The sequence below is a fragment of the Ovis canadensis genome, chromosome 14 (genome assembly GCF_042477335.2).
Source record: "Ovis canadensis isolate MfBH-ARS-UI-01 breed Bighorn chromosome 14, ARS-UI_OviCan_v2, whole genome shotgun sequence".
Lineage (NCBI taxonomy): Eukaryota > Metazoa > Chordata > Mammalia > Artiodactyla > Bovidae > Ovis > Ovis canadensis.
The window spans coordinates 27,460,564-27,485,663 of record NC_091258.1 but is presented as its reverse complement, the minus strand read 5'-3'; the positions used below and the strand labels follow the sequence as shown (position 1 = coordinate 27,485,663).

The window sequence follows — 25,100 nt, the reverse complement described above, 5'->3', positions numbered from 1 at the left end:
TAAGGCCCCGCCCCTCACACTCTGTCCCTCTCAAGCCCCGCTGCCACCGCCACAGAGCGCAGAGGCCTCGGATGGAGCCCGAGGTGCGGGTTCTGCGCTTGGCTGGCGGCTTCGGCCGGGCCCGGTGCCTCCTGGCCGTCGCTTCGTGGTTGCCGTGCGTGGCGCTGGGGTTGGCGCTGAGCTCGGAGCTCTTGCTCACTGCGCTGCCGGCGCACCACTGCGGCTCAGACCCTGCGCGCGCCCGGAGCACCTGCCTGCCGCTAAGCTACCCCGAGTCCGTGCCCCGCGCGGGTTCCGACGGCGCTCGGCCCTGCTCACGCGGCTGGTACTACGCGCAGCCCGCCGCCGACCTGCTGCGCAGCCCGGTCACCCAGGTCTTCTGCCCCTCTGTCCCTCGTCCTCTGCTTCCCTGCTCTGTCTCCCCGACCCTCCGTCCCCCTGCCCTCTGTCCCCTCCTCGGGTTCTCCCCGTTCTTCTGCCTTCGGTCGACAGGGACTGTCATCCTGGGGCTTTTGATTGGGGGGTCAGCCCCTTCCTGTCTGATGGTGTAGCAGATGTCTAAGTAGGCAGGGTGCCAGGCCTAAAGGCAGAGTCTGAGGCTGGGGGCTGCCCAGGTAGGCAGGTGGTCTGGGGAGGTGGAGGCAGTAAACTGAAGCTGAGCCGGTGAGTTCACAGTGGTCAGCAGTGCCATGAACATTCCAGCCGCCTGTGACTTTGGGGCTGTGTAGGTGTCCAGACTGGGTTCCCAAGACTTTGAATCAAAGGAGTGATTTGGTCAGTTCCGTTTTGAAGAGCAGGTCTCCCCACTGTGAGGTGTGTGCAGGCTGGCCTAGAGGTAGGGGTGCCATGGAGACATCCCAGGACTCTGGGAGAGGGTGACTGGGACCTCCCACCCCCAACCCCCACTCACACACCCCACAACTCCCACCCCCTCACCCCTCTCCCAGCTAAGGCCTGCCCGCCCCTGCCTCCCTCTTGGCAGCCTATGCTCCGCAGCCACACCCCAGCCTTGGGAGGAAGGGCACCTGCCTGGAAACTGGGACAGGGTTGCCACATTCCTGCTCAGGCTCTTCTGGGGCCCTGAACCCTCTGGGCCTCCTCTTCCTGCCCACCTGTTTGGTGTGGTGAGAGATTCTTGTCTACCAGCTTTCACAAGCAGTCAGATTTTAAAACAAAATCTCTGATGTAGTGTGACCCAAAATAATAAGCTTAGGGAGAAGGAACAGGGTAGGCAGAGAGCTGCAAAGCTGAGGTCAAGGGCCCTTGGCCAGGAAAAGCCAGTGAGCAAGGCCCCACAGCCTGTTCTGGAAGTGGCTCTTGAAGTGCAGAGGGCAGGGGAGGTGCAGGAGAGGCCTTGGGGCCAGCCTGGGGGAGGGTGATGGCTGGAGAAAGCAGGTGCAGCCCTGCCCAGGGAGGCATTGGGGCAGGACCTCTAGTGTCCTTTCCACCCTGACATTCAGGGAACTCTGGCAGGAGAGGAAGAGGAGGGTCTTGGCTAGCTCACAGGTAGCTGGTGTCTCCTACAGAGGAACCTTGTGTGTGAGGATGGCTGGAAGGTGCCCCTGGAGCAGGTGGACCACCTCCTGGGCTGGTTGCTGGGCTGTGTCCTCCTGGGCCTGGGCTGTGACTGGTAAGGCGCTGCCCCTTCCCTCCTGCTCAGACAGCCCTCCCCTGAGCTCTCCTGACGGAACTGATGGCTGTCCCCTGCCGCCCACCAGGTTTGGCCGCCGGGCTGTGTTTGTGGGCTCCCTGGTGCTGGCCACAGGCCTGGGGGTCGGTGAGGCCCTGGTTGCCAGCTTTCCCGCCCTGCTGACTCTGCGGCTGCTTCGAGGGGGGGCCTTGGCAGGGGCCTCCCTCGCCCTCTATGTGGCTCGTGAGTACCATGGGGGGCCCTGGGAGGCGCCCACTCAGGCTAGGCTTCTGACCCTTCAGAGGGTGCCTTTCCGGCACTCCAGTTGAGGGCCCTTCTCCAGAAGGCAGGAGAGATGCTGTTTACCCTGTGGGCTCTGCTTTTTGTGGCCAGGCCTGGGTGACAGAACGGGCCACACATTGGCCTCAGATGTCCAGGTCCTGGTCCTCCAGCCACTGGCCCTCACCTCCCTGGACAAAGCAGTCCTCCTGAGAGGCCTGGGCCTCAGGCTCTCCCTGTCTGGTCAGGCCTGGAGCTGTGTGACCCCCCGAACCGCCTGGCATTCTCCATGGGGGCTGGCCTCTTCTCAGTGGTGGGCACACTGCTGCTGCCCAGCCTGGCCCTGCTCGCCCAGGACTGGCAACTCTTGCAGGGACTGAGCGCCCTGGCGACGGGACTGCTGCTGCTCTTTTGGGGGTGAGTGACCTGGGGTCGTGTCCGCTGTGGAGGCCATGTGTATTGCTTCCCTCTGACCATTCAGCACCATGCAGGTGGGCACGGGACAGGGACACGAAGAATCATATGCTATGTATCCCCACTGGGTCCTGCCCTACGGGGAGGTCCTGCAGCATCCTCACCCAACCCCTGCAGGTTTCCAGCCGTGTTCCCTGAGTCTCCCTGCTGGCTGCTGGCCACAGGGCAGCCAGCCCGAGCCAGGACGATCTTGTGGCACTTTGCCAAAGCCAGCGGTGTGGACCCCGAGGACAGCACAGAGGAGGAGAGTTCCCTGGCTATGGGTAACGGACTAGCCAGGGAGAAGAGAGACCTGGGTGCTAGAGGAAGAAGGAAGGTTGTCATCCCCTCACTGGTGCCCCATTATGTCCCCTGGTCCACAGAGCTGGATGTGCTGTGCGCAGGACACCCCCAACCCCGGCACCACTCAGTCCTGGAGCTCCGGCATACACATGTCACCTGGAAGAACGCACTCATCCTGGGCTTCAGTTCGTGAGGAGGGGGGGTGTGGGTGGGCTAAGGGAGGGAGGGAGGGGTCTTCACCTTCTCCCTGGGTGAGATACCTGGCTCTGGCTGGGCTTGTAGCTTTGCATCCCTCCCAGGCTCATCAGTGGGGGCATCAGAGCCAGCTTCCTGCACAGCCTTGTCCCGAGTGAGCCCAGCTTTTATTGGCCCTACTTCCTGGCAGCTGGCCTGGAGGCAGCAGCCACCGTCTTCCTGCTCCTGACAGCGGATCTCTGGGGGCGCCGCTCAGTCCTGCTGCTGAGCACCTTGGTCCTGGGCCTGGCATCCCTGCTGCTCCTTGCAGGGGCCCAGTGTGAGTGTGGGGCCCTGCAGGCTGGCAGGGCTGTCATGTTTGGCCAGGGGTTTGCCCAATGTGTGTGTCGGGGGGCAGTCCTGAGATGAGCCCCCTCCCAGAGCTGGGGAGGCAGGATGATGTTGCTGTTCACCCCATCCATCATCTCCCCACTGTGCACTCAGAGAAACTGAGGCCGAAAGAGTTGAGGGCCAAAATGATTCAGTAGAAGGGGTTTAATGTAAGGGTTTGGATTGAACGAGGGCTTCCCTGGTGGCTCAGATGGTAAAGAATCTGCCTCCAACGCAAGGGACCTGGTTCAATCCCTAGGTTGGGAGAAGGGAATGGCAACCCACTCCAGTATTCTTGCCTGGAGAATCCCATGGACAGAGGAGCCTGGCAGGTTACGGTCCATGGGGTTGCAGAATTGGGCACAATTGATCAACTAACAATTTGGAACGAGGGCAGCCTATGACCCCCAACTTCCAAGTGCAGGAGCAGAGAGGGAAGGCTGGTGAGGCCCAGAGCCCTGAGACACAGTGAGGGGAGGGAGGGCGTGTGGGCAGCATGGGAGACTCTCCTCCTCCCCAGACCTGCCCAGCTGGACAGTGCTGTTCCTCGCTGTCCTGGGGCTCTTGGCCTCCCAGACCGTGTCCGCCCTCAGCAGCCTCTTTTCGGCTGAGGTCTTCCCCACAGTGATCAGGTAAGCAGGCCCTGCCAGCACACCCCAATGCCCTCCACACTCCCCAGCTTCATGCCATTGGGAGGGGTGTTCAGCTGTCTCTTCCTGGGTGGTGAGGGGAACGCTGGGCACAGAATGGTCTGCCCATCAGCTCGGGAGTGGAGGACAGGGTGGTCAGAGATGAGAGCCGCCAGAGAGGGTGGGATTCCAGGGGAAAATTGACTGGATTTTCTAATGAAAGGACAACTTTGGTTCCTGGCCAGCTTTCCCCCAGACTTTTCAGGTGTTTTCCTGGGGCCCCCACACCTTGGCCCCCACTAAGGGTACCCACCCTGGGAGCACTGGGCGCCCTGTGGAGCCATGTCCTACCGCCCTCTCTTGCAGGGGGGCCGGGCTGGGCCTGGTGCTGGCAGCTGGGTTCCTGGGCCAGGCAGCCGCCCCGCTCACCAAAATGCACGGCCGGCATGGCTTCTTCCTGCAACACGTGCTTTTCACATCTTTTGCCCTCCTCGCCCTGCTGTGTGTCCTGCTGCTGCCGGAGAGCCGCGGCCGCACGCTGCCCCAATCACTGCAGGATGCTGACCGCCTGTGCCGCTCCCCGCTCCTCCGGGGCTGCTCACGCCAAGACCTCCTGCCCCTGCTGCCAGCCTCCCTCCCTGGGGCAGGAACACAGCTGGTCTAGGAGGGGTGACCAGGCTGTAGAGACACTGCCATCCACCAGTGCTGGTGGAAGGGTCTTGGGAGGGTGGTGGGGAGCCCGCCTATTTCCAGGGTCCCTGGCCCCCCTCCAAGTGGGAAAGATAAAGGTGTGCGTGGAACTTGGCTTCCTCTCTGGCTCTTCCCTCTTGGCTTCCACTCTTGGCTGAAAGGGGCTTCTGGCATCCACATCCACTCCCACAGCCCCCCACCCCAGGAGCAGCCAGGGACCAGCCAGCTGCCACAGCTCTGGTGGAACTGAGGTGGGGGAGGCCAACTGTACAAGGAAGAGAGAAGCACACTTTTAATTCACATTTGCCCCCGGGCTGTGTCCTTTCACACAGAGATAAGGTCAGTGTGGGTGGGAGGCACAGCTGGGAACTGGGCCTGACCCCATGCTAGGTGACTGACGGGGGCAGAAGGGGTGCCTCCTTCTGGCCACTCCACTCCAGCTCCGAACCTTGACCTCCCCTGGGGGAAACCAGACTGACCAAGGAGCCAGGGTCGGGCCCAGAGCCATCTTCCACCTTGATGGAGGTCCGCTGGAATTCCCAGGCACAGCCTAGTTAGGCGTGTCCGCTCTTGCCCCTGAGGTCTGCCCTCTGTGTCCAGGAGGCTGTGACCTCCACAGGGCAGTGTAGGTCCCCATCAGAAAGCCCTTCTCTGGCGCCCTCATGGGGGCCCGTACAAGTCAGCCAGGCGGGAGAAGCGGGGGCCCCATTCCCGGAGGCAGCTGTAGTCCTGGTCCTCATCGTCCAGGCTGGACAGGATGGAGCTCAGTGTCCCCGCCACGGAGCCGTCCCCCTCATAATCATAGATGAGAGCCGTGTCATAGGGGGGGACGCTGGGGTCACTGTCTGCGGCCTCCAAACCCTGTGGAGAGGCCAGGGTCTCAGGACCAGCACATGCCAGCTTGGTGACCTCCGCCACCCGGTGGGGCGAGGCCTGGAACTGGGAAGGGGAGGGGGCAGAGAAGGCCTAAGTGGAGGCCGAGGGTACTCGGAGCAGCTCTGAGCCCTGCGCTGCCCCTGCCCCAGAAGGTGGTTAGAGGCAAGGCTTCCTCTGGGCATTTCTCTTCCCTTAGTCTGTAGCCACCACCTCCCTGTCCCGCTCCAGAGCGATGCCTCAGGCTTCGGAGGAGGGGGCACGGGGCGCCCTCGGGGCACCTACGTCGTTGATGAAGTCAGCGATGTCTGCGGGGCTGGTGGGCAGCGCACGGGTCCCCTGGGGGCGCGCTCGGCCGAATGGTGCGTCTCTGCGCAGCGGCGGCCGTCCCGAGGGGGCGCCAAAGGCCACCAGTTCTGCTGGGTGGCGCAGCTGGTCCATGTCGTAGGCGTCCTGAGGGCGGATGGAGCGCGTTCGGGTCAGCCGCAATCGTCGCGGGTCGGGAGGCTGCGGGCCAGCTGGGGCCCCTGGCCCTACCCTCAGCACTTGTAAGTCGCCCCGGCTCCCTCACCTGGTCCTCCTCCCCGCCCCCCTGCTCGTCGTAGTTAAGGATGTTGTCCCGGAGGTCGTCCTGCAGTCCGTGCAGAAGCCTCTTGTCCCAGGACTGCTGCCGGAACCGCGCCAGGAGGGCCACCAGCAGGGCGAGCACTGGGTGGGGGGTTGGGGCGGAGGTCGGTGTCGGGTCGGGGTGGAGCGCGAGGGTGGAGGGCGGGGCCGGAGGGTGGGTGGGGCTGCCAGGAGGCGGGGCTTGAGGGCGGGTGGGGCTGCCAAGAAGCTGGGGTCCAAGGGCAAGGGCCTGCGGGCACTCACAGAGCAGCAGGATAACGCTGGCCAGCATGATGACCAGGGCACCTAGGCTGATGCCCGCGCCACCTGCCCGCAGTGCAGCGGCTCCAGGCAGGCAGGCGCCGTCCTGGCCGCAGCGGCACACGGTCACGTTCAGGGGCTGCTCGCGCTGCTGGGGCGGCTGTCCGGAGTCCTGGAGCAGCAGGCTGAGGCGGTGCAGCCCCTCCGGGACCCGGAGCCTCGGCCGCAGGCGCGCGTGGCTCACTGCGGAGGGCGCTTGCGGTCAAGCAGGGGCCGGGGGCAGCCGTACCTCTCTGTGTCCGTGCACTGGGCAGCAGCCGACTGGGCGGCGCTCCTGGCATGCTAGGCCTCGGTTTCCCCATCCGTTTTCTGAGTCTGATAACCAATCCCTGCCGGGCCTGAGGGTGCACTGATGTGGCACCAGCGGGAACCTCCCCCAGACTCTGAACCCCAGGGGTGTGTGTGGGGGGCTCACCATTAACCTGGCTGAGGCTCCAGTTCCGGGCCAGCTCTGGGACCCTGGGGCTCAGCTGGAAGTGGAAAGGAGCCCCGTGGGGGGGCAGGTCCTCATCCGTGGCCCCCAAGAGAAGGCCGGAACCCCGGTCTGGTGTGCTGCACAGGCTGCCCCACGGCGGAGACAGCTCAGGGGCGTGGTCGTTGACCTCCAGGATCTCAATGGAGAGGGTCCCAGTGGCCGTGCTGGGTGGGGAGGCTGCGGGTGGGAGAGGCCTAGTGGGCCCCTGGCCCCTGTGGAGCCCCCACCCACCCTGTAAGTCTGCTGAGAGGAGCGCCCGACTCTCAGCCCCTGGGCAACTTGGATTAGGGAGCCCAGGAACCAGGCTGGGCTCCCCACTCACCATCATCTCTGGCCAGGATGATGGCCCTGTACCAGCCATCCTTGAGGAACGGGGATGAGGGGCTGAGCACTCGCTGGGTCTGGACCCGGCCGGTGGCCCCGTCCACCTGCAGCCAGTCCTCGGGGTCATAGTCCTTGGAGTAGCTGTTGGCGAGGAGGGGAGGAGGGTGCAGAATGGCCCAGAGCCTGAGCACGACTCCCAGAGGTGAGTGGTCATGTGTAGATGGGCGCATACTCACACACACACACACACACACTCACACACACACACACACCCCTTTAAGGATAGTCCTCCCACAGCCTTAAGCTGGTGTTTTCCGTCCCAATCAACAGACGAAGAAACTGAGGCTTGGGGAGGGCAAGGGAGCTTCCCAGGGCCCCATGGCCACAGGTGACAGCCAAGACACAGTGGTGGGCACAATGGAGACAGACACAGATGAACAGGGCCAGGGCAAGGGGTGAAATCCAACACAGTGACAGCCAGTCCCAGGGAGCAAGGGCTCCCTGGAATGGACAGGGCCAGACACCCAGAGGCTGGCCAACACAGACTGGCTGTGTAGGTGTGTGCCATATGGAGCCCAGCCCTGCCTATAGGACGAGGTCGTGTGAACAAGCACACAGGCCCTTGAGAGCCCCTGAGCCCTCAGTGACCACGCAGAGAAGCCCTCCGCCCTGGGACTGGGTCTCTCATGGGAAGAGAATCCTCAGGACACAGGGCTGCCTACCCTTAGCTGTGCTCCTAGCCTGGCTAGGATGCAGAGGGGTGGGCCCTTACCTGAGCCTCTGTGGCTGTTGTGTGTCAGGGTCCCAGGCAGAGAAGGTGGCCACAGGCGTTCCTGGGGCGGCCCCCTCAGCTAAACTGGTCCGCAGAGGGTTCTCCTGGAACACAGGCGCTTCATTGACATCCCGCACCTGCACGCTGACCCTGGCCTGGCCCCGCTCGGCCTTGGGGGCAGCTGCCTGCAGGGGGGCCTCATTCTGCACGGCCACTTTGAGGTCATACCGCTCCCGACTCTCGTAATCCAGGGGCTGTAGGGGGAAGCAGGGTGGCAGCCCATCAGGACTCTGGACCCCACATTCAGGGCACCCATAGGCAGCTATAGGCCGACCCCTCCTGGCCTGTCCTCGGAGCACCTTCTTTCCTTCTTCTTTGTAGCTTTGGAAAGATAAAAACTATAAAGAGAGAATAACAGGAAAATACTCTTGACACTCAAATGCCTCTGTAAGGTATTGTGAGGTCAGTTTCCATCCCCTGGCCAGGCTTCCTCCTCAGTGACTCAAGCAGTGATCTGGGTCTTATTGCTAAGAAGGTATTTGATGGATGTGGTTGAACTGACCTGTACGACCAGCTGACTGTAAATAAAGATGATCCTGGAGAACCTGGGTGGGTCTCATGTGTGGGTAAATCTCTGAGAGCAAGCCTGAGGTTTTCTCTGGGAAAGTGGGATCCTGCCTCTGACACAGCCTCAGCTCCTGACTCTGCAGCTTCTTGCAGCCCTGCAGACTCTGGACTCATCAGCTGCCCTCACAACAACCTGGCTGGCCAGCTCGAGTCAGTCTCTTACAAGAAAGGTCTTCACATGTCGACAACTACATCTGTGTCTCTCTGCAGATGTGTATAGGCACATGTTTGTAGGCAGGGGTGTGTATGTGCATGTGTGCACATGTACCTTCTGCCGGTTTTGTCTCTGGTTGGCTGACACGTGAGGTCTGTACTTGTGCACATGGATCACTTGCATTAAGAGGCAAAATACCAGAAATAACACACGGGCTTGGGGGCTTCCCACTCCTTCCAGCCCCAGCCCTGTGCGGTCAGCATGGCCCCAGCCCACAGTCCGTGTTCCCAGTCCCTTCGGCTCCCTTCTTAGGATGCATAGAGGGTCCAAACAGGCTTCCAGAGTGTGACGAGAGGCACCCTCCTCAGCTCACCTTCACCACGGACAGCACACCCTCGTTGGTCCTGGGGTCGGTGCGGATGGTGAACTGCCCGTCGGGGTCACCCTCCAGGATGGTGAACCGGGCTGCCCAGTTGGGGGAGCCGGGCAGGTCCCGGTCTTCCACCTCAAGCCTCCCCACGTCCACTCCGCTGACAGCCTCTGCAGCCTCCATGAAGAACTGTGGGAACCCAGCCCCATTATTCACTGGCAGGCAGGGGTGGGTAATGGTCCCCTGGGGGCTCACCCTCCTGCTACCTACTTTCTGGGAGTCCAGGACCCAGGGAGCCCCCTCCAGGCTCAGCCATGCCCTGGGCGCATCTTCCCCAGGGGGCAGAGCTGCCCCCACCGCCACCCAGGAGGAACTGGGGACACATCCTAACCCAGAGTCTCGGTGGCTTCCCTCTAGGGCCCTCCAGCTCCTGATATGCTCACAGGCCCCATGCTGGCCTCTAGCCGGGGGTCCTGCACAACCCACTCAGGGTGCCTCCTCTGAGCACCCAGCCTCCCCGTCCTCCGACAACCAGGATGGGGGGAGGGCAGCCCCGGGCAACAGCAGGTAGAGGTGGCACCTGGTCCCCGGTGAACTCAGGGGCATTGTCATTGATGTCCTCCAGCGTGATGATGGCCGAGGCGGTGGCGGTAAGGCCGTCTCCAGACATGTCCGCCACCTGCAAAGTCAGATTGTACACGGCGACCACCTGGGGGCACAGTGACAGAGGGTCAGGAGACCCAGGTGGAGCGAAGGGCAAGGCTGGTTGGCCACCTTAGGGCCCGGGGGGAAGGGCAGGCATACTCCAGAAGGCTCCAGCTCCTGTCCTGCTCCCAAGCTCTGGAGCAAAACAGGCTGCCTGTCCTCTCAGGGTTGGACGGCACCACTGCTGACCCCAGACCCTGCCCCAGCCTGTGAGTAGGCAAGAGGTCAGCTGTCGAATCGGATAAACGCTTGGAGGACACGTGCTGCATATGGGGGGTGGGTCTCCACCCTGGAGAGACAGCAGCAATGGCCAAGAGAGGACAGAGATCAGATAACATAGTGACTGGCCCTGGGGAAACCAAGGAGGATTTCCTGGAGGTGCCAAAGCCACACAGAAGCCAGGCAGCAGGGGGCGGCAGGGGGCCCACAGAGAATAAGCAGACACTGTGGGGCCCAAGAGGTGAAGGGCTCCTTTGGTGGACCTAACTCAGGCCAGGGAGCCCAACTGCTTTGCAGGCAGTGGGGTGAGGGAGATTTTTTAACAGAAACAAGCTGAGGGCCCCTCATACTGTCTCTGCATCCAACTACACAACCACCCACGGGGCAGGTCTGCAGGAGCTCAGGGCAACTGGGAGTGTCTGCGGCAGTTAGGCCCCTAGTCTGGACCGCCCTGTCCAGCTGTCGAGGCACAGCCATGTGGCCTCACCTCGCGGTCCAGGCCCACTTGCACCGTGCGGATCTCCCCCGTGAGTGGGTCGATGCTGAAGAGCTGGGGGCCGCCCTGTTCCAGGATGGAGTACCGCAGCGCTGCATTGTCTGTCTCCGGATCGTCCGCATCCGTGGCTTCAGCCCTGGTCACGTAGGTGCCTGTGAAGGGCAGGGACATGCAGGGGTGATGCCCAGGGGTGCCAGCCTCCAGCTCCAGGGTGGGTCGCCCGCTCCCCTGCGGCATGCAACTGTGCCAGTTCCAGGCCCTCGGTCAACCTGTGCACACACGAACATCCCAGCATCCTGGCTTGTGATGCTTGTGGGGGAGGAGGCGGGGTGTCCAGTGCACACAGCTGACACCTGTCTCCCATAGGGTCCCAAGATGGACCAGGCGAGCTCACTGGGAACCAGCCCCTGGGGAGGTAGCCGGTGCACCCGCCACTGAGCAGGCCCTGACCTCAGCCCCACATGCAGAGTGAAGCAGTGCCCAGGTTGTGCCTGTACTCTGGAGCAAACATGGCCCCACATCTCAGGAGAGAGGGGCACATGGGCCCCCCAGGCACTCGGCACCTGTGTCCACCTGTGTTCCCAATCTCGGGGGGTGGGGGGCGGTCCGCCAGGCCCTGGAGACATCTCAGCACCTGTGCCCACCTTGCTTTTCCTCTGCAGCAATTCAGGCCTGACCCCCACCCCAGCTCAGGTGTACTAAGTGAACCCAGTTAGGTGGGCTGGCCTTCAGCCATCTGGGGAGCTGCCCGCCAACCCGTGACTGGGCTCGCTGCAGACCCTCCTGGGCCCTGTCAGGTCATCTGAGAGTCACTCTGGTGTCTGATGAGCAGTAATGACCCAACCACTGGCCTAGCCTTAGAGGTGGGGGGCTACCAACCAGGTAACTCCAGGCACAATGTTGGACCCCAGGCTGAAGCCAAAAAGAACGCTTAGAACAGGCACTGCGGTGCAAGTGAGTGCTTCCTAAAGCACTTGCCATGCTCTCTATGATCGAGCAAGTGAGCAAACTTGCAAAAGGAGCCCAGCTTCTCACCATCAGAGAAGGGGACCCAGAAGGGATCCCGCAGAGTTGGACTGGAAGAAGAAGTGCCAGGGAGGACTCGTGACTTGTAATTGTGAAGGTAGAAACATGTACAAACATGGCTGTGAGTGAGCACACATATATGCACAAACACACATCCAAGAACGCACACTCTAGACTCTGTATACACGAGCAGCTCCGGTTGCTGAAAGGGCCTGGGCTGCTTCGATGAGTTTCTATCAGTGAAGCTTTCAGCTTCAAAATAATGGTGCAAAGAATTATAACTCACTAAATGAAGTGAGGCTCCAAAAAGGCAGACCGACATATAAAAACAAAATACATATGGGACAGGCTGGGACCTGGGACCCAGTGCTGCAGTGCTTGCATCTGGACAGACTTCTCCTTGATCAACAAACACAAAGAAGCTATAAGGGACTGAAAGTAGCTGCATGCCTGTGTGCATGCGCAGTGGGTCAAATTATGGACAAGATTTTTAAAAGACCAACCCCCCCCCACACCCCACCGCCACTACCACTTCTGAAAAGCAAAAAAGGGGTTGGAAGCAAAAGCAGGGTACTGTACATGCCCCCTGCACTCAACACCCATTAAGGGGTGGGCAAACCATTTAAGCCACAACCTCCCGCCTGGCCCCTGAACCCTGGATACCCCTCCCCTCACCCCATATAAGGAACAAGCTTGGCCCCACTTGGGGAGTGAGCAAGGAAACCTGTTTCTTGTATTTGCCCGCCTCCTGCAGCTGCAGGAGCCTCAGTAAAGCCTTGCCTGAATTTCTTGCCTGGCCTTTGAATAACTTCTATTGATTAAGGAGGCCAAGCACCTTGGTGGGTGACACATAAACACATACATTCATAAAGGGAGGACTGAAAGTTCTATCACATAATAGAAAGCCAAGTGATGACAAAGAGGAAAAGATGGAACTAGTACCCCGTCACTTCCCAACCATCAGGACAGTTAATACCTGGCAGGCAGGAGCCTCAGGGACACCAAAGCTGCTGCTTCAGCGTGAGGGGCCACCTGCGCCATCTCAAAGGATCTCCACGAAAAGTACAACAATCACAGCAGAGACGCCTGGCAGACACCCTCCTCACTAGTGGCCAAAGTCGGGCATCTCTGGGAACAGGACCTATGTGTCTCCTGAGGGGGTCCAGCCACACAGCCCCATTCAGAGACAAGGTTCACAGTGACTACACATGCCTCAGGATGTCAGTGTTGTGACTAATGAGGCGAGAGACTTTCCACAATGAAAACTACAAAACGTCGGTGAGAGAAGTTGGAGAAAACATAAATAAATGGACACTCAGCCCATGATCATGGGTTGGAAGACTTGCTGCCAAGTTGTCAGTACCATCCAGAGTGACCTACAGATTCAATGCAAGCCCTCTCAAAATCCCAAGGATGTTTCCTTGACATTAAAAAAAAAATCATTCTAAAGTTCCTGTCTAACTCAAGGGACCCTGAGCAGCCAAAACAATCTTGAAAAAAGAACAAAGTTAAGAGGACATACTTCCTGATTTCAAAGCTTTCTCCACAGGTACAGTAATCCGTGCACATCTGCCCTCAAGACAGACACACAGACCAGTGGAACAGAACTGAGACCCCAAGAATAAGCCTCACCCCCCTGGGCAGGTGAGGCTACACAAGACGCCAGGACTGCTCAACAGGGAGCAGGCTGTCTCCCAGCAAACGGTGCTGTGAAAGTTGAATATCCCCCTGCAGAAGGATGGAGCTGGACCTGGAATTACTTACCACCACATACGAAAAACAACTCAAAGTGGATCAAGTCTAAATGTACAACCCAAACTATAAAACTCCTAGAAGAAAACACAGGGCAAAAGCTTTACAACGCTGGATTTGGCGATGATTTCTTGTTTACGACAACAAAGACACAGTCAACAGCAACAAAAACAGATGAATTGGACTTCATGATGCATCAGAAACGCATCAAAAGACACATCGACAGAGCGAGAGGACAACCTGTGAGATCTACAGAACATTTTCAAATCATCTATCTGATCAGGGATAAGGGATCTGATATCCAGGATATGTAGAGAACCCGTAAAACTCAACCACACAAAAAACAAACAACCCTATTCAAAAATGGGCAAAAGACTGAACAGTCCTTTCTCCAAGGAAGATGTACAAATGGTCAATAAACACATTAACAAATGTTCAACATGACTAATCACTGGGGAAAAGCAAATGAGAACCACATGAGATACCCCCTCACACCAGCCACACAACCAGGGGTTGAACTTGGGGCCCCTGCTTTGTTAGCAGCCTCACAGGATGGCTGCTAACAACACAACAACAAAACAGAAAACAGCAGGTGCTGGTGAGGATGTGCAGAAACTGGGACCCTCCTACACTGTTGGTGGGAATGAAAAATGGTGCAGCCATGACGGAGAACACTATGGAAGATCCTCAAAAAGTTAAAAATAGAACTGCTACATGATCCAGAAATCCCACCTGGGTACGTACCCAAAGGAATTGAAAGCAGGGTCTCAAAGACATATTTGCACACCCATGTCCAGTACGGCACTACTCACAAGAGCTAAAAAGTGAAAGCAACCCCAGTGTCCACTGAAGAATAAGCAGATCAGCAAAATGTAGTACAAACATCCAGCGAGTATTATTCAGGATTGAAAAGGAAGGTAATGCTGACCTGGGCACCACACTGACGAACCTTGAGGACGTGACACTCCGTGAAATAGGCCAGACACAGACGGACACATGCTGTGTGATTTCACCCATACACAGTCAAGTCATGCACGAACAAGTAGCCAGTAGGTGCCAGGGGCTGAAGAGGGGGAAATGGAGAGCTAGTATTTAATGGAGACAGAGTTTTGGTTTGGGAAAATGAGAAAATTCTATGGTGGTAGTAGTTGCACAGCTATGTGAATGGACTTAAAGCCACTTAGAAATGGTTATGAGGGTAAATTTTCTTACATGCATTTTGCTACAATAAAAGTTTGCAAAACAAAAGGCAGCGTTGTGAAGACTAGTGACCCAGGAACTGTCCCCAACAAGGGCGCATGAGCAGGTGGGGGCATCAGTCTTGCCCCACAACCAGAACAAGGGGGAATCTTCAAGATCACCCCTGTGTGAGCATGCCAGACGGTGGGACACCATTCCCCAGGGAGTGGCCCCCAGGGAGGTGAACACACAGGGGCTCCCCTGGTACAGCAGGAGGAGTGCCCCATGGAAGCAGGAAGAGGGGCCGAGGTCGCCGCAGCCACTGGTGCCCACGCAGGGGGCTGAGCCCTTCCCCATGCACCCACTGAGGCTGTAGGCGAGATGTTACCGTGTCAGTGTCGCCCTCCTGATGACTGCGACACTAAGTCAGGAAGTGTGTGCTCTGAAGGCCTCATGTCTGTAACCAGGTCCAGACAGGAAGGATGGGAAACAATTAAACAGTGCTTGAAGCAAACATGATACACAGTGCACCTCTCTGAGGCCTATAGAGGGATTTGGGGCAACTTTCCCCAAACTTTGAAACCATGTCAGAAGGAGAAATTAGAAGTACAAAAAAAGAAATTGTTGTCATTTTAAGTCTTGAAAAGCACAAAATGGGATGAAATAAACACACGTGGGGACTTCTCTGGTGGTCCAGTGGCTAAGACTCTCGGCTCACAAAGCAGGGGCCCCGGGTTCAATCCCTGGTTGGGGAACTAGATCCCATGTGCCACAAGTAAGAGTTCAGTGCGGAAACTGAAGACCCTGTATGCTGCAACTAAGACCAGGCACAGTCAGATTAAACACACACACACACACACATGTGGCAAAGGAGGGGCATGCCTCGGTGGCGACCCTGAGCCTTCCCACCTCTGCAGCACGACTGGCTGGGGATCAGACTGGAGCCCCTGGGACCAGGGTGGGAGGGGCAGGGGTAGACTGCTGTCTGCAATGTCTGTCTTCCTTGGAACAGAATCAGGGGGATAGACTCATGAGGGATAGAGGGTGGAGTGTTCTGCAATCAAAGTGTAGAATTAATAAGCAGTAAAGGCAGTGATGATAATGATCAGGGGTTCTCCTCTGGGGCCTGAGACTGTTTTGGAAGGAACAGAGGTGCTGGTTTCAGAAGACTGTGAATGTGGTAAACACCACTGAATGTTCACTTCAAAATGTGTACTTTTACGTTATGTGAATTCACTTCTATTTAGAAGGAGAAATGGGGAAGAGGAAGGAGGGGTTGGGGGGAGAGGAAGGGCAGGAGGCAGAAGCGGGAGGGGAGTGCAACAGAAACCACCAGAGGTTTGCCATCCAGGACCTGCCATCTCTGCATTTTGGAAGACTGGGGCATTGAAATTTATATTGCAACAGAAAGTGACTTGAGTTGACCTGTGGAAATTCCCTCCATCTTGGAGACTCTCTGAAGGACCTCTCAAGTTCTCACTGACGGGAAATCCTGGACTTCTGACCCACCAGTGCCCATGGCAAAGCCCCCTCCCCCACCGGGACCCCTCCCGGCTCACCTGGGACAGCACCCTCCAGCACCCGGCCAGTGAACACTTCTTGCCTGAAGACAGGCCGGTTGTCGTTCTGGTCCACAACCACGATCTCCAGGTCCGTGGGCTCCTCCAGGGTGGACCCCCCCAGGTCCAGAGCAAAGGCCCTGAGCTAGTGAAGCAGACAGCAAGGGCTGGCACTGTGGCCCCCAATTTCCAGTAGCTCCCACGAGGGCGACAGGGACAGTGAGAGCCGATTTTGCTTCCTGCAGCAAACAGGTGAGAAGCGGCCCGCGGCCCGGCAGTGCTGGGCAGGCGGGATTTCCTCACCAGGGGGCGCCTGCGTCCTCCCCGCAGGCCGGCCGGCCACCAAGCCTGCCAGCCTTGTGTTAAGTGTGGCTGGAACGCTTCCTAAGTGCTCCTGGTCTCGGGGCCCTTTTTCTGTAAATGGTTTTGGCTGCTTTTGAAGTTTCCTCTCCACACGTGAAATTTTAAATTAAGCCACCTCCTGTCCCTTTGGAGGATGGACTTGATACAACTTCCAGGGAAATACGCTCTCTGACTCAGCGTAAGGGAACCAGCCTCGCAAAGTCTGGCGACGACTCAGGGCACATGAAAACAAAGTCTGAAGTTCCCTCCCTAGGCCAGGCTGGGGGGCTGAGCTTCTGTTTACAAGAGACTCGGGTGAGTTCCAGGTTCCCCTCTTCCACACCTGGCTCACCCAGTCCTGACTCCCTTCCCCGCGCCCTTCCTCTCAGGCTCCACAATCCCAACACCTCCAAGGGGCAGGTCCCATGCCACCCACCCGACCCTGACGGTCACTATGGGGCAGCTGCGTTGTGGGTGGCCAGTTCCGTGGGATTCCCCAACGGCGTCCCGTCCCCGCCACACTTAGCAGGCTGGGGGGAGAACCCTCCACACCTGGGAAAGCTGACGCCCACCCTGCTGCCGGCTGCCCATTCCTCCCGGGCAGGACGCAGCCTGCTCACACGCATCTGTCCAATGGGCGAGCGACCCTGAACACCTGCTCGCGCCCCCCAACTAAGGACGCTAGTCTTGCAGGCGGAGGTGTGGGCGGGGCCCCGGCGGGAATGGGCGGGGCGGGGCGGGGCGGGGCGGGGCGGCGCGGGGCCCACCCTGAAGCGGTCGGTCTTCTCCCGGTCCAGCATCGCGTTCAGGGACACTTTCCCCGTGAACTTGTCTATGGAGAAGACGCCTCGCGGCTCCTCGTCCACACCGGGCCCCTGGATACTGTAGATGACGCTACCCAGCTGCTGCTTGTCCGACTTGATCTGCGGGCCAGGAAACGGGCTGCGGAGGTGCCCCCAGGGGAGGGGGTCTCTCCCCTAGTTCTCTGCCCCTCCCCCAGCTGGGACGAATTCGCTCGGCCTGTGGCCCCAGGGTTTTCCCTTCCTAAAGCATATGCCCTCAGCGCCCCCCTCCACTTGGCCCCTCACCTGCACCAGGGGGAAAGGGAGGCGCTTGTGGTTCTCAGACACGCTGATGGGAGGGATGACCCAGGCTCTCCGAACACGACCTAGCGTGGGTGCCCGGCGCCAGGGGTACAGGGTGCGGGGCCGCCTCAGTCTGGGGACCCCCGCTGAGGGGCATAAGCTCTGCAACGAAGGAGAACGGCGGTCACCAGCACAGCAGTGCCCAGTGTTCCCTCGCCAGGGCTGGACATCCCGACCCTGGACTTCAGGTCCTCCCTGGTGTGGCTAGGGGAGGCTATGGCGCCAGGACTTGGGTGGCATGGGGAACTCAGGAGGACAGAAGGTGGCCTGGCTCCCAGGATCCTGGGGAGACAGCGGGTGGGGGAGGTGGATTGTCCAGAAAAGACAGCTGGGCCAAGCTGGGCAGCCCTCCCATGCCTCCCCCTACTTTGTGGGTAAATAGTGCAGATAACGGGGTGGAGGGGCAGGAAGAGATCAGCCTCCCCCCACATGGCTGATCTGCCAGAGGTGACTGTGGTGCTTCTGGCCGGGGACAGTGGGGGTGACACACGGCCATCCCAGGCCTCACCACAGTTTGAGTTCTTGAGGGTTGATCGAGATTGACCAGGCCAACGCTTCTGTCCTAAGAGGAGGGGTCAGGGGCATCCGTCCCACACCCAGGGTAGCTGTGCACACCACAGGCCTCCTCTGCCAGACTGGGGAGGGTGCAGGGTCCCCCCTGCACAGGCCTTTTCCTCCAGGAATCAGGCCAGGGGAGGCAGGACAGCGGGTGGGGCTGCTGTGTAAGGCTACCATGCTCCCCCAAGTCTACCCAACAGGCAGGAGTGGGCACATCACCACCTCCCAGGCCCTGCCTGGTTGTCACCTACTGAGCTCTGGGTTCAGAACCGCGCCACTAAGGAGCCTGGTGGGAGACAGAGCACCAGCCAAAATGCTCCCAGACCCACCGTGAGCTCACTCCTCTGCCACACTCAGACAAGGAAGCTGAGGCCCAGAGAAGGAACCCGGTTGGGGGTTGAGGTAGAGCTGACAGCAGCCCCAGCTAATGCCCAGAGCTTCCTGAGGCCTGGTTGAAGCATGCGGTTTCTGTGTCCGCTCCTTGATCAGGCAGCGGCTGGTCTGAGCCTGGGCTCAGGCACTGTGGCCGGCTGAGCATAGAGATATTAGGGGTCCTCCACACTCCCCGAGTGGTGAGTGGGGCTGAGGCTGGTGCAGTCCTGGGGGACACGGAGCCTGGCTGGACTTGGATGAGGGCTGTCACGGCCCGAGATGGGGTGGGATGGGGGCACTGCTGGGACCCAGCTTGGCGTGGCTATAGCAGAATGTGAGCAATGTGCCATTGTTATGAGCCCCCCAACTGGGCTGGTGGCTTCAGGAAAGGAGGGTGAGGTGACTGGTGAGTGCGGGGTCTCGGGGTGGGGGCTGAGAGGGAGGAGAAGCCCCTCAGCCAGGAGGCTGCTGTTCTGGGCAACCTCTGGCCCATGCCCTGCTCCCCAGCACAGCCTCCCTGTTCTGCCCAGCTGGGTCCTCACACACTTTGCTTACAGAACCACAGCAACACCTGGACTAAGGCCAGCCTCCCCAGGGGCCCCAGGCCACCTCCACACTTCTGAGTGCCCATCCTCCCCTCTCACCTGAAGTGCCAGGAGCCTGCGGTCCAGAAAGTAGCAAACTCGGTTAGGGGAGAGGACCAGGCGTTTCACCAGGCCCCCAAGCTCCCCGCGGCCTGACAGATGGCTGCGAAGCTTCCAAGCTCCCTGGCTGCTGGCCTCTCACCAAGCACAAGCCAGTGTGGCACTCCTGCCAGGCGAGGACCTGCTGGCCTTTGTCACAGGCTCGGGGGACGGTGTCTGTTTCCCAGGCATCTCAAGGCAGCAGCTCCTTTGCCCCCCCACCCCACCCTGCCTGCCCCTCTTGATGGCCCTCAGGGAGCAGCAGAGCTGGGAGCCCCAGGACCACCAATGCTGGAACCTCTGTCAAGAGGAGTGTTTCTGAGCTGCCCAGTGACACAGAGGCCCTGCCTTGACCTCAGCGTGGTGGAGGGCTGGGCTGGGCAGGTGTGGGGGACAGTCTGCAGGTACTTCTTGACCTCAGGCTCTTGGAGGGACCCTGAGGGACACACTTTGCCCTGTCCACACCTGCACTGGCCCTTAGCCCCCTGCAGCTCCCCATCGAGCCTCTGGCTGACCCCTGCCCACCCCTGGCCTTGGCGACACCCCGTGATGCCCACCAACTTGGCACAGGGCAAGTGGCCTGGGTGGGCTCTGGGAGTCCTGGCCACCAGACTCTCCCCAGCCCAAGGTGACAAGGTCAGCAGAAGCCGTGGAGCCTTGGCAAGGGCCCCTCCCCCAGATGAGAGGCTGCAAGGGGTGGGGGCCTGGGCTGCGCTGCAGCCCATTTCCCACTCTGGGAATGTGTCTCAGTTTGTCCTTTGTTCTCCCAGCATCCCCTTTCCAGAGACACTGGTGGTCAGTGAAGGCCTAGGAGCTGCCTAGGCATCACAAAACATTGGGGCCGGGATGAAGCCACGTGGACAGAACTGTGGACATTGATCGGAAGAAGCTCACCAAAGCCCCCGTGCCACTAAGAAGCAATGGGTGTCAGGGACCTCCTTCCCCCAGTGGGGGTCCAGCAGCTCCCCAAAGCTTATCCTCAGCCCCACCCTTAACCAAGAGCTGAAGACAACACCTGGAACCCCTAGAGATGCCACGCCCCTGCCCTGCTGTTGGGCCCCCAACCCCAAGGCTCCTGAGTAAAAGAGCTCCCCACCGCATTTGGAGTTCATGGAGCCCAGCCGTGTGGTGAGCACCCCACAAACCAGCAACAAGGGCAGAACGGTCTTGCCCACCCCAGACCAGGCAAGGTCTGGAGTAGGTGACACTGTCCAGCTGCAGGCTACCAAGGGCCAGGCCCCGAGGTCGAAACTTCCTTGTTGGGGCCTTTCTGGCTCAGGACCGCTCATCCCCTGGGACCTGTGGGGTGCCTTCTCCACCTGGCCGCCACCGTGTGGCTGGGCTACTTCAGCTTGACTTGTCATCAGAACCAACCAGGATGGTAAGCATTATGGACAGATTCCACCAGTTCACCCCAGACCTACTGAGTTGGGAATCCAGGCAGGCACGGGGCTGAGAGGTAGGACTGGGAGACTGGGACCAGGCTCCACCCCACCTCTCAGAAGGTCTGCGTGTGGGGTGGCGTTGGGGTCCCTGGTGGATCCATCCCTACCATCGACTGTACAGAAGTAAAACAGTGCCAGAGCCCCAGAGGGGCAGTCAGCTGCCCTTGACCTCCGCTGGGGTCCATCCTGCCCGGGAGCTCTGCCCGGGGGCCTGCCCGGGGGCCTGGAGCAGCCCATAGAGCTCTTTGCTGTCTTCACCAACCCTCGGGTTCAGAACAAAGAATTACGAGGCAGGCTGTCTCCCAGGGGCCCGGGGAAAAGAGTTGGACACTCTTCCATGCTGGGTAGAGACACTGGTGACCAGGGCAGCCAGTGGGACAGCAGTGAGAGCCTGCTTCAGCTCCCGGCCCTGTGGCCTCCAGAGGCCCCTGTGAGTGGTGAGCAGGGGACCCCCATGTGTCTTGGCTGACAGACAGGTGTTTTCAATCTCCCTGCCTGGTGCAATCAGAGGCCGCCACGGACAGTGGAAGGGGTTCTGGGGCTCTGCTGAGTCACGTGGCCTCTGGGAGGAAACCTCAGCCATGCTCCCGGGGGCTCTGCAGACTCTGAAGACCCCCTGGCAACAGGAAAGTCCTGGTACAGGGCAGCCCCCACAGCAGACACATGGTCTCCTCCAGAGCAGGCCAGGGGATCAGCCCCACATCAGCGTGACAGTAAGCAGGGCTGCAGGGAGGGAAGCTGAGGTGCCGCCCTAGCACCGTGGGCGGGACAGCGGGGAGCATGGTGCTTGCCCCAGTGGGGGTGGGGGGAACAGCTGTCCTCTGCCTCACCATCCTGTCCCTCCACTGAGGCCTGCAACAGCTGGAGGGAGGCTCAAGGGAGAACCACAGGGCCTCTGGGCCAGGCGGACAGCTGGCTCCATTCCTGGCATGCCTGATGCCTGCCAGGCCGTCCAGGAAAGGGGTGGCCTGGATTCCAGCCGAGGAGGTGGGGGGAAGGGGCTCAGGCCTGGGAAGCTTGCGGGGGAAACCAGACTGGGAACGTTTTGCCCACAATGTACCTCGGCCTCTCCCTGGCCCAGGCAAACCGCACCCACATGACCCAAAGCTCCAGGCCTCCACCTGGTCCCTAGAATTTGAGGAACCCAGGCTTGGAAGTGATGTTGGAGGGGTGTCCCCACACACAAGTGCAAGGTCACTGGAGCTGGGGGCCCCTTCCAGCAGTGTGTGGGTTGGCTCCGAACTATCTGCTCCCTACCCGCAGGCGGGGCAGGGTCCCAGGGTGGGGTCCCAGTATGGACCCAGTTACTGGGGACACTATGGGCACAGAGGAGGGACTGACAGAGGCCGGCTCTGAAGAGACACAAGCAAAGCCCCCTGGCTGAGATTTCAGGGGACACAGGCAGGGGGAAGGTGAGCCTCCGTCAAGCCCACCAAGCTGGCAATGGGTACACAGAGTCTGGTCAACAGACCCTACCCCAGGGGCCCACCCCAGACAGCGCTGCTCAGGGCCTCTTGGAGGGGAAGGAAGGTGTGTCCAGGAAGTGGCCACAGGACCCCTATGGCTGGATAGGAAGGGACAAAAGTCTGAAAGCTGAACTGGGTTGGGGAGGGCTGGTCCAGGGGACGCTCCCCTCGTTTGGGTGCTGATCTGAGCTGGGCTGAGTGCAGGAACGTGAGCAGCCAGGCTCGCTGACTGGTCCACCCCCCACTCCCGCCCCCCGAGAATCCTTGCAGTCCCAGCTGTCTGGGAGGGGGTGCATTCTAGCCCTGCGGGAGGGGAGAGGAATCTGAGCTCTCCTCCCCTCCCCTGGGACCTGGTCTGAGGATGATACCCTCAGTCTCAAAGGAGTGGGTCCCTGGGAACCAGGGGCTGGAGCGCTGTTTCTGGAGCGAGTAGAGCCTTCTGGAGCGTGTGGGGCATCTGGGCCTCGCTTGGGAGGAGCAGAGAGCCCATTGCACCCAATGAGCTCCTAGCAGGGGGTTGAGGGGCGCAGGTCGTGGGCAGCTGGGCTGTGCTGGGCAGAGGGTGATCATGGCCTCTCTGAGCTAGCTAGACACAACAGTGGGGAGTGGGGAGCATGGTCTACAGGGGGTGGGGGTGTCAGTGAAAGGGCCCAAAGGCAGGCGTGGAGGTGGCTGGAGCTGTGGGGCTGGAGGCCTGAGGGGCCAGCCGCTGGAGGGTCCAGATGACAGGCACTTAGCTGCCAGGGGCTGAAACCCAAGCTGGCACACCGGAACTGTGGGAGGGTCTGTGGGGATGAGAGGGGAAGCCCTGGTGGGTGTGGAAGTGTAACAACAAGCAACGGGTCCTAAGCATGGCTCATCGCCCCCGTGATCATCACCTGTCCAGTCTAAGAGGCCCGAGGCATCCCCTCTGGCCTCACCAGTGGCACTGGCTCACGCACGGCACTCCTGGGCCCAGCCCAGTGCCTGCCCATTAGCTAAGGGGTTTGAGGATGTGGTCGAATCTAAGGGTGCCCATGTGCAGAGTGGGGGCTCTGTGCTTCCCCCCACCTGCTGGCTCCCAGGCTGCAGAGACCTCAGGGTGTGGGGGTTGGGGGGCTGGCAGGAAGTGTGGAGGCAGAGGTTATGTGTGCTGGGACCTGTCTCTACTGGGCATGGGGCTCCCCAGGGAGAATGGGTTTCTGGAGGGCAGAGCTGCCCCATCCAGCTAGGCGGGTCAGCTGCCAACTCATGGGGGGTCGACATGGCCGGAACCTGGCCTCCAGGCTTTCCAGCCAGGGGTGCTCCTGATGCCCCCTCTCCCCATGCACCCCATAAGACTGAATACCCCCCGACTCTAGGGCTGAGGCCAGCACCTCCAGCGTGAGGGTGGCCTTCTGGGTCCTCTCTTCTGGCAGTCCCTGAACTTGGCTCCCCGTCCTGTTCACTGGGGGCGGTTAGACTACTCTCCCCCAGGGGCACAGAGCCCTGGACAGAGCTGCCCCACCCAGAGCCTACCCCGGGCCCCTCAGCTCACAGCCGCCCACGGGAGCCCAGAGCCAGCGGTCCCGGAGGCAGGAGGCCGGAGGCCGGGCTGCCCCACTCTGAGACGCGGCGCTTAGCACAGGGGCCAGCGACCCCCGCGCGGCCCCCGGCCTTACCTGGGCCAGCAGCCCGAGGGCGAGGAGGAGCGCGGCGTCCATGGGCCGGTAGCAGGCGGCAGGCAGAGTGTCGGGCAGCGGGAGCGGCGCCTTCTGCTGGGACAGGACCCGGCTGAGTGACAGCACAAGTGTACTGGCGAAGGAGTGACAGCACGTGTGCGGGGGCGGGGCGGGGCGGGGCCTGCGGCTGAGTGACAGCACGTGTCCAGGGCGGAGCCGAAAGCTGGGCTCTGGGTCAGGCGGTGGAGAGGATGCCTGTCAGAAAGGCTGCGAACATTCTCCTTCACACTGAGCACCTTCGTGCTCCTGCCTCAGGGCCTTTGCACTGGCCATATCTTTACCCAGACTGCCGTCAGGCTCCAGTCCCAAGGCAAGGCGCTTGGCGCCTTGAGGGCCCGATCACTTTTGCCGTGTTCATATAGTGTTCCCGCTGTGGGTGGAGCTCCTCAGGGCGGGTTGACCCTTGCTGCCCCCTAGGGACAGCATACAGGAAAGAAAGCCCAGCCCTGCCTGCTGCCTCCTTTCCTTCCTCGTCGGTTGGAAACCCCTGGGTGGAAGGGGCAGGCTGTCTCTCCCCTCCCAGCCCCTACCTCCTGGTGTGTCGCTCAGAACCAGGGAGGGCAAGGGGTAGGGAGGTAGGGGGTGCCCTGCGGACCTCGAGCAGGGGAGTGAGGAGTGTCCTGTGTGGGAGCTGGTCTCCGTGGCAGAAGCAGGCATGGGGCCTCTGCCCTCCTCTCTAGATTGAGCAGGTGCAGCACCATCTGTGCCTGTAGCCTGCTTGGAAGGAGGCCAGGCTGCCGGGGTGGGGCGGGGGCTCCGGCAGTGACTGTATCCCTGGCACTCAGGGCTCCAAGGTGGGGGTGGAGGGCGGGAGTCCCTTCCATCTGCAGGCTCCAAGGCCCTGATGCTAAATAGTTCCTGGAGACCACCATCCTGCCTCTGAGGTCAGGGACCCCAAACCCGGATGGAGGAGCCCTCTGAATGTTTTTGAGTTTCTGCCCCCATAGGTGAGGTAGAAGGGGGTAAGGGGGGCGCTGAGTGCCCAAGTCCCCTGATTACCCTCAGGCACCCTCTCCTCTCACTAGTCCATCCCTGCTCTGCGCCATCTGTCTCTTCAACAACCTCTGGGGATGGGGGCTCCAGGGAGAGATGAGCTGGACCTGGTCCGGGGTTGGGGGGTGGCCCAAGAGATGCAGAAGCCTGGGGCCCAGTCCAACTTTGGCCCTTGCACAGGAAGTTCTCTCCACTGACTGCTTGTATCTGAGCCTCGAGGGCCTATCCAGCACTGGTCCACCCCAGGGTGCCAGGGCTAGCTGGCCTTTTTCCCAGTGGACTCAAGGCTACTGACCCTCTGGGCATCCCCTCTCCTTCTCAACTCTGCAGGCCCCAGGCTGCCAACCCCAGGGTTTAACCCTTCACCACCAGCAGACCCTCTCTGGGGTC

General features: G+C 60.4%; 2 protein-coding genes across 6 annotated transcripts; one reads left to right on the top strand and one right to left on the bottom strand.

The window, feature by feature from the left end:
* The first annotated feature begins 2 nt into the window (after positions 1-2).
* SLC22A31 (solute carrier family 22 member 31) lies at positions 3-4,662 on the top strand. Of its 4 annotated transcripts, XM_069552690.1 has the most exons (9): positions 3-374; positions 1,527-1,630; positions 1,719-1,873; positions 2,158-2,326; positions 2,501-2,646; positions 2,746-2,854; positions 2,965-3,179; positions 3,750-3,861; positions 4,225-4,662. In XM_069552690.1, exons 1-9 carry the CDS (start codon positions 72-74, stop codon positions 4,520-4,522), a joined length of 1,611 nt encoding a protein of 536 aa, XP_069408791.1. In that variant the 5' UTR covers positions 3-71; the 3' UTR covers positions 4,523-4,662. The 4 variants fall into 4 exon arrangements, with proteins under 4 accessions (XP_069408791.1, XP_069408790.1, XP_069408792.1 ...); XM_069552689.1 differs by having other exon boundaries at positions 22-374; positions 2,501-2,854; XM_069552692.1 differs by lacking the exon at positions 2,158-2,326 and having other exon boundaries at positions 54-374.
* A 154-nt stretch (positions 4,663-4,816) lies between these two features.
* Positions 4,817-23,809, bottom strand: CDH15 (cadherin 15). 2 transcript variants are annotated; one of them, XM_069552687.1, is made up of 14 exons: positions 23,658-23,809; positions 17,437-17,595; positions 17,116-17,271; positions 16,007-16,151; positions 10,482-10,642; positions 9,651-9,779; positions 9,074-9,259; positions 7,920-8,173; positions 7,146-7,288; positions 6,764-7,000; positions 6,292-6,531; positions 5,993-6,129; positions 5,707-5,874; positions 4,817-5,409 (listed from the first exon to the last, which is right to left on the bottom strand). In XM_069552687.1, exons 1-14 carry the CDS (start codon positions 23,697-23,699, stop codon positions 5,209-5,211), a joined length of 2,358 nt encoding a protein of 785 aa, XP_069408788.1. In that variant the 5' UTR covers positions 23,700-23,809; the 3' UTR covers positions 4,817-5,208. The 2 variants fall into 2 exon arrangements, with proteins under 2 accessions (XP_069408788.1, XP_069408789.1); XM_069552688.1 differs by lacking the exon at positions 23,658-23,809 and adding an exon at positions 19,068-20,015.
* Positions 23,810-25,100: the final 1,291 nt, after the last annotated feature.

Bases quoted from the DNA above. Each gene is read 5' to 3' on its own strand.
- SLC22A31 (XM_069552689.1), top strand. From the start codon at position 72: ATGGAGCCCGAGGTGCGGGTTCTGCGCTTGGCTGGCGGCTTCGGCCGG. The intron at 375-1,526 runs GTCTTCTGCCCC...TGTCTCCTACAG, and splicing joins TGCGCAGCCCGGTCACCCAG to AGGAACCTTGTGTGTGAGGA. The intron at 2,327-2,500 runs GTGAGTGACCTG...CAACCCCTGCAG, and splicing joins CTGCTGCTGCTCTTTTGGGG to GTTTCCAGCCGTGTTCCCTG.
- CDH15 (XM_069552687.1), bottom strand. From the start codon at position 23,699: ATGGACGCCGCGCTCCTCCTCGCCCTCGGGCTGCTGGCCCAG. The intron at 17,596-23,657 runs GTAAGGCCGGGG...CCTTCGTTGCAG, and splicing joins CCCTCGGGCTGCTGGCCCAG to AGCTTATGCCCCTCAGCGGG. The intron at 9,780-10,481 runs GTGAGGCCACAT...CTGTGCCCCCAG, and splicing joins AAGTGGGCCTGGACCGCGAG to GTGGTCGCCGTGTACAATCT.